Genomic DNA, 7,678 nt, shown 5'->3' with positions numbered 1-7,678 from the left:
AAAAAAAAAAAAAAAAAAAAAAAAAAAAAGTATTTAAAGAAGTAATGATAGAAAACATCCATAATTTGCTGAAAGTCATATACATACAGATTTAAGAAGCTGAGGGAAACCAGGAGAGAATAAAACCAAAGAAATCCATCCAAAGATACATCATAATTAAACTTCTGAAAACTAAAAAAAAAAAAATAAAAATAAAAAAGAGAAAAAGAAAAAACAGAAAACCTTTGAAAACAGGAAGGAAGAAAGGGCATATTATTTATAGGGAAGCACCAATTTGAATGATCAGGGGGCCCAAAGCACTGCATGACATTTTTCAGATACAAGGCAAGAATTATCAACTTTGATTTCTATATCCATGGAAACTAATCCTAAGAGTGAAGGTAAGATAAAGATATTTTCAGACAAAGTAAATTAAGAGAATTTGATGCAAGTAAATATACCTTTAAAGAATGGCTAATAAAAAAATTAAAAAAAAATAAAACCTCTAAATAGAAAGGAAATGTTAACAGAAGGCTTAGAACTTTTGAAAGAAAAAATATTGGAATGGGTAAAACTTGGGTTAAATATAAAAAAACTATCCTTTTTATAAGTTTTTACAATAATTTTTGATGACTGAAGCAAAAATTATCCCATCTGATATGGTGCTTGATATATGTAGAAAAAGTTAAGATAATTATGCTTATAAATTAGGGAGGATTAAGGGACCTAAAAGAAAGTAATATTTCTATACTACATTCAAAGTGATAAATCAATAGCAGGATGTGATGAGATGAGCAACCACTCAGAAAACTATACCAAATAATACACTAAAAAGCTATGTAAGTAAATCAATATATAATCCTGAATTTCTGGGTATAGCTAGAACAGACTTTGATGGAAATGTGCAGTTCTGACTACATATATTAGCAAAGGAAGTCTGAAAAATTAATGATCAAACAAAAGTTTAGGAAACCATGACCTACAGACCAAATCTTGCCTGACACCTGTTTTTATAAATAAAGTTTTATTGGAATACAGCCATACCCATTTGTTTATTTATTGTGTATGAGAGTTTTCATGAAACAAAGGAAGAATTCAATAATTGTGATAGAGAAATTAGACTTACAAATCCTAGAATATTTACTATACCACTTATTACAGAGAAGTTTCAGGACACCTAGAACATCAATCTCAAGAAACTATGAGAACAAAAAGTCAAGCCAAAGAATTTCAGTAATGAAAACAATCAAGAAAGAAGCAGAAACTCATTATTTATAAAACAAAAAATGCAGAGCTTCAGGACATTACTAATAAGTTACCTTTATTTAAAAAGACAGCATGAGATAGCACTGCTATTAAGTACATGAAAATAAAGTTTGCTACCTAAATGAAGTACATAATTTCCTTGAGGGGAAAAAAAAAAAAAAAAAAAAAACCTTACCAAAACTAAGATAAGAAATTAAAAGAAAACTATAAAACTCTATTTATTATTAAGACACTAAATCTGTTACAGAAGTTGGTAGAGTTAGGGCCTTAACTGAATGTTTTAAGTCATTTAATTCCTAAATGTCAAATGTTCTACTGTGTTATACTATTTTTTTGTAGTTCTTCTTTCTACTATTAGAAATGTGGTGAAAGGAGCGCCTGGGTGGCTCAGTGAGTTAAAGCCTCTGCCTTCAGCTCAGGTCATGATCTCAGGGTCCTAGGATGGAGCCCCACATCCGGCTCTCTGCTCAGCAGGGAGCCTGCTTCCTCCTCTCTGCCTGCCTCTCTACCTACTAGTGATCTCTGTCTGTCAAATAAATAAATAAAATCTAAAAAAAAAAATGTGTTGAGAATAAAAATCACAAGCCATATTATGTTAAAAGTTTAGTTGTAGGCCTCTTTTGCAGTGAACAGAAAGTCAGAATCTACTAACTTGAACTCACCGACTCAAATCTGTCCCAGGCACATACTGAGAAAAACGTGAATGAAGCAGCGGGATCAGCCTAAGGTCACACCATCGCTTTTCCCATCTCAAACCCGGAGATGTTGGCCATGAAGAACATGATAATGTGTCCTGAAAAGAATACAAACAATCAATGTTCTTTTTACGCTTCTGTGTTTTGAGTTTCTATGTAACAAATACTTTTCATTTGGAGAGGATCAATTTTTCCCCCTAAATTATCAAGACACTTAAAGACTGCCTCTAAAAGGGATCCATATTCATTGCCCATAAAGCTACATGCGTTAATTTCTTTACTAAAGGCATTCTATAGGAATGTGAGAAAGGAATCACTGAGACTAAGTGGTAGGGAAAGCATATAAAAAAAAAAAAAAAAATGAAGTGGGGATGGGGCACCTGGGTGGCTCAGTGTATTAAGCCTCTGCCTTCAGCTCAGGTCATGATCTCAGGGTCCTGGGATCGAGCCCCACATCGGGCTCTCTGCTCAGCAGGGAGCCTGCTTCCTCCTCTCTCTCTGCCTGCCTCTCTGCCTACTTGTGATCTCTGTCTGTCAAATAAATAAATAAATAATCTTAAAAAGAAAAAAAATGAAGTGGGGAAAAGGAAGAAAAAATAGAAGAATAACAGAACTGAATTCAACCAGGAATGGGAAATAAGGGGCAAGCTGTAACTGCAATGAAGTAGTGACAATATAAAAATAATTTGTATTTCATTATATTAGCCACAATTTTCTGAGTATTTGCTAAGCACTAAACAGTGCTATGTAAGTGCTTATGATTTTTCAGTTGTTCATAAATATTTTTGAGTAGGATAAATATTCTTATAAAACAGCTTTTGGGGCGCCTGGGTGGCTCAGTGGTTTGGGCTGCTGCCTTCGGCTCGGGTCATGATCTCAGGGTCCTGGGATCGAGCCCCGCATCGGGCTCTCTGCTCTGCAGGAAGCCTGCTTCCCTCTCTCTCTCTCTCTCTCTGCCTGCCTCTCTGCCTACTTGTGATCTCTGTCTGTCAAATAAATAAGTTAAATCTTTAAAAAAAAAAAACAAACAGCTTTTAAAAACTACTTGAGGTAATCTTTGTCCACTGTTGTAACTTCATGTTTATGAAAAGTTCGTATTTTCTTATATTGTTTTAAAGTCATGTTAAGTCAACCACCACTGGTTTAAAATTACATATATTTTAAGTTCCATTAGAAGTTTAGTTTTTTTTCCGTATGTATAGAAAAGACATATATTTGAACAAAATTGGGGCTTTTTCACACTTGATGATTCATGCTTCTTTCATTATTTCAGATTTACTTTAATATTTCTTCCTGGCAGTAGTACATGGAATAATGCTGATATTTAAATTGGGATGGATTGTAATGGGCCAAGGCACAAATTGATTTCTTTATATTCTATAGATTTATAATTTTTAATGATAATTTTGGAAGAAGATCCTATTCTAGTCTGGATGTTGAAACTCCATTAATATCAATATTATTAGTAACATTTTCTTTTTTTTAACAATTTTTTTTTTTAAGTAATCTCTACACCCAACATGGGGCCTGAGTCCACAGCCCCAAGATCAAGGATCAGATGCTCTACCTATTGAGTCAGGTAGGCTCCCCTACCTGAAATTAATACCCCTAAGGTATTAATTTCTTCAAAATTGTTTAGGGGGAAAAACTTCCATTATTTTCACTAAAGGTTGAGCGCTCTTTGGTATTATTATGCTAATTGGTACCAACTGTGCCAATAAAAATGTATTAAATCCTTCCAGTTGTTGAGAAAGCAAGGGTAGACTTGCAAAGACCATCCAGCTGAGGGGGCCCCCTACTGGTAATTGGTTTCCAAGGCACCCAGCCTTTGATGCAACACCCGTGCCTTTCATGCTTATTTGGTGATTGCAAAGGCACAGACATAGATTTCATGTTAATCTTTCTTTTGTCCTTGATGTCACACATTATAGATGGTCAACATTTGGAACAGTACCACAAGGTGGGGAGGGTTCAGGCTCTGACTTCTGAATCAGACCACCCAGTGTTCAAGAATGCCAATTTCCCAACTGACCACTCCTTTAAACCTAAGGGCAATTTATTTAAAATATATGTGCTTTAGTGTGTTTATCTCTAAAGATAAGGATATCACAAGGCTTCTGCTCACAAAAGAAAAACCTAAAGCATTTTTGGACTCAGTAAACTGTTATGTCCCCACTTTCTGCATGAGGACCCTTGAAAAAACAATAATCTTCAGTGACACACTTGGATAAACCGAATAGGTTTCTGTGACCAGAACAGACTGTAGCAAGTGTTAAGTGTCCCAGGTCCCACCAAGCTGCCCTATAACTATCAAGCACATATCAACGTATGTCTGGAATGGACTCAAAGGACCCCAGTGTGCATGGTTCTCTCCTGAGAAGTTTTACAGTAAATAAATGGCCTAGGTCAGCCCACCTGAAAATGACAGAGCCAGGCAGATTCATTCATACCTATGTCTTTATGATTGTAGGGCCATCATATCTATTATAGCATAATATTTACCATTCATAATCAGAGGTGAAACCATGCAAATTATAACTCAGATTTTTGTCTTGATTAATTTACAATTATGTTATATGATTTTTGGCAAGTTATTTAAAGATGGTTCCTCATCTTTCTTGAAAAACACAAGTAGTTCCCTTTTCTTTTTATGTTCCAAGAACAAATGATGTAGGAAGTATAAAAAGATAAAAGAGTAAAGCAATGGAATTTGAGGACAATGATAATGACTAATAGATGAATATAAGCTTTAGAAATCATGTTTCATAAGACTTCATAGTCTTATGAAGTCTCCAGGCATCACCTGAAATATAAAATATTTCATATGTGAAAATACATATGAAATTTATGTATATGTATAAGCCACTGGGTGGCTCAGTAGGTTAAAGCCTCTGCCTACAGCTCAGGTCATGATCTCAGGGTCCTGGGATCAAGCCAGGTGTTGGGCTCTCTGCTCGGTGGGGAGCCTGCTTCCTCCTCTTTCTCTCTGCCTACTCCTGATCTCTGTAAAATAAATAAATAAAATCTTCAAAAAAAAAAAAAAAGAAAGAAAATACATGTGATCTTTGACATGTCTTTGATGTAGCATCTCAACTTGATACTTTCAGGAAACAAAGTTGTCAAATGTCACTTTCTTTTATGTTTCTTTATAAAAAGTATGAAATAAGTCCCACTTCAGCTATTGAGTGAATCAACATTAATGTATTTCATTTTACAGATCTGTTATTTATAATGAGCTTTGATGATTGTTCATCCTTATTTAATTATGAAAATTGAATATAATTTGTTTTCTATTTTTTCTTTAATAGTATTTATTATTATATCTTAGAGTTATTTTTAATTATACATGAATGAACTAAAATAATGTTTTTTTATAAGAGCTTTATTCTTCAATGTCAAGAATGTTGTTTTCTAGAATAGTAATAATGTGAATGGGAAAAGTAATATTTACATAGTCTTTGCTTTAAAATAGATTCTTTGCCCCAAACTTAACACAACTCAAGGTATATTGCCATGCAACAATCTCAAGAACAAAAATTATATCAAAATAGAATTGAGCAAAATGCTAATCTAGATTTTGTAAGGACTTGGCATAAAAAGTATTCAGTAAAGGTATATGGTTAAGAAAAATTTTTCTCAGAATCTGGTTAGCTAATTATCTGAACTTGAGTATCCTGGTGAGCACAAAATAAATTCTGTTCTTCCACATTGGCTGCAAACCAGAGGACTCTTGTATACCCTAAAATCAGTGACCTAGAACATCTAGACTATATTTTTAGTTAAGATGGTGGAGTGATGTTAATATATTTTCCCATATTCTTAAAATGCTGTTTCAGAAAACAAAAATAGTGCCTAGTTACTCAAAATTTGCTTCAGAGAATAATTAAGCCTTAGTAATTAAAAAATGGGGTTACCTGGGTCCAGAGTAGAATTGAGGATTTAGACAGATCAGAGAATTGAATGCTTCTCTTAAGAAGACTGCTTAGATTGTGCACATATTCTGTGGAAAAATGCTTCTCAGTTCATATTTCCTTCCTATTTACCCTTGTTCATTGTTATTTAGTGAGGGATCAGAAGAAAACATGCCTTTAGCTGCTCCTAATTTTAGAAATCTCTGGGTAGAAATGTCCTCCACTCTCCATACCTGCCTCCAAGCCTGTCAAGACATGGAAGAGAAACACAGGATAGCACTGGCCAGGTAAGTCAGTGTGATCTGATGGGGCCTGAAGATTCATTTTCTTAGAGGCATTAGAACAAAGATTGGGTTCATAGTCCTTCAATCTTTGTTGAGCTCAATTAAATCAGATATTCAAAGTCCCTAGTAGCCCTTTCCTCTGATTTCTAAATGTTAATATCCATTGTTCTTTTTCTGCTTCTATTATAATTAATTTTATGCATTTGTCTATAGATCTGAATTTTAAACTATTTTGGTCAGGACACACAATTAAATTCTCCCCATGGTATCTAGAAGAGTGTTTTCACAAAGCAGATACCCAGTAAAAATTTATTTAATTGAAGCACATTATTTTTTTTAATTTTAATATACGTTATTTCAATTTACATATGTCTTGGTTCTTATTCTCTAAATGCATGGTAAATATCATGAATTGCCCTGCACCTAAAGATCTTCAGCAATGGCAAAATAGTGTTCAATCCTAATGCTGAAAATGAAAATAAAAGTCTCTCTTGAAAATAAAAAGATATAATTCCTATAAGGGAAATTTACAATTGTATTTTAAATTTTATATAGAGGGATTTATGTGGAAGAGTTATGTTGTAGAATTACTCAATGATTTTATTGCTTAATCATACCTTTCTAAAGATAGCAAGCAACAACATAGAGGCATCATTCATGAAATTAAATCCATAGATGTTTTTATGTGTTAATGAGATGAGTTATTAAAAAAAAAAAAGAAGAAGAAGAGGAAGAAGAAAAAGAATGATTGTTAGCCATAGCTCTTCTATGTTGACTTCTTCACTTCTCCTTATTATAAGGCATCTAAGGGTAATAGGACAAGAATTAGATTAAAAATAGGACTAAACAGCTTCTGCCTATTCTGAAGTAAAAGAGCTCTTCCTTCCTGTCTGAGGAGTGGAGCTCACATGGGGACTTTTCTTTCAATGATATGTGAAGGGGAAGTTCTCAGGATAAACCTGTGGAGGCTTTCCTGAGGAAAGCAGTGGATGAGACAGGGAACAAACTTGGCAGAGATGTGGGATCCTGAAGATCTCAAACTGTTGGCTGCAACCACCTGGGAGGGAGTAGTGACTCCAGAGAAGTCAGCAGTGAATGGGGTGGGTTGGGGGCAGGAGATGTGGGGCGAAGAGTGTGATGGTGTGGTTTGGTAACCTACTCACAGTGGCTGGGTATAGGTCTGCCCAGTAAAGCAAACTGGAAAATCATCGAAAACACCAAGAGCATCTAAATTTTAAGGAAAGAAGGTGAGTAGTTTCTGAAGTAAAATGTCAAGAAATCTACAGAAAGAAAGACTTCAAAGGTAACACGATGTCAATAAAAACGTATCTATCAATAATCACCCTCAATGTGAATGGCCTAAATGTGCCCATAAAACGGCACAGGGTTGCAGACTGGACAAAATGACAGGACCCATCCATATGTTGTCTACAACAGACCCATTTTGAACCTAAAGATACACGCAGACTGAAAGTGAAGGGATGGAGAAGCATCTTTCATGCCAATGGGCCTCAAAAAAAGGCTGGGGTAGCAATTCTCATAT

The 7,678-nt window shown here is 34.6% G+C and overlaps 1 protein-coding gene across 1 annotated transcript in view; it reads right to left on the bottom strand.

The window, feature by feature from the left end:
• SNTG1 (syntrophin gamma 1) overlaps window positions 1-7,678 on the bottom strand; it is a 383,856-nt gene that overhangs the window by 224,136 nt on the left and 152,042 nt on the right. The window contains exon 9 of the mRNA XM_059392846.1: window positions 1,908-2,038. Coding sequence (XP_059248829.1) covers window positions 1,908-2,038 — 131 coding nt within the window. The remainder of the gene's footprint in view (window positions 1-1,907; window positions 2,039-7,678) is intronic.

The sequence above is a fragment of the Mustela nigripes genome, chromosome 3, assembly GCF_022355385.1.
Source record: "Mustela nigripes isolate SB6536 chromosome 3, MUSNIG.SB6536, whole genome shotgun sequence".
Lineage (NCBI taxonomy): Eukaryota > Metazoa > Chordata > Mammalia > Carnivora > Mustelidae > Mustela > Mustela nigripes.
The sequence above is the reverse complement of the archived record's forward strand: the minus strand, read 5'-3'. Positions and strand labels throughout refer to the sequence as shown.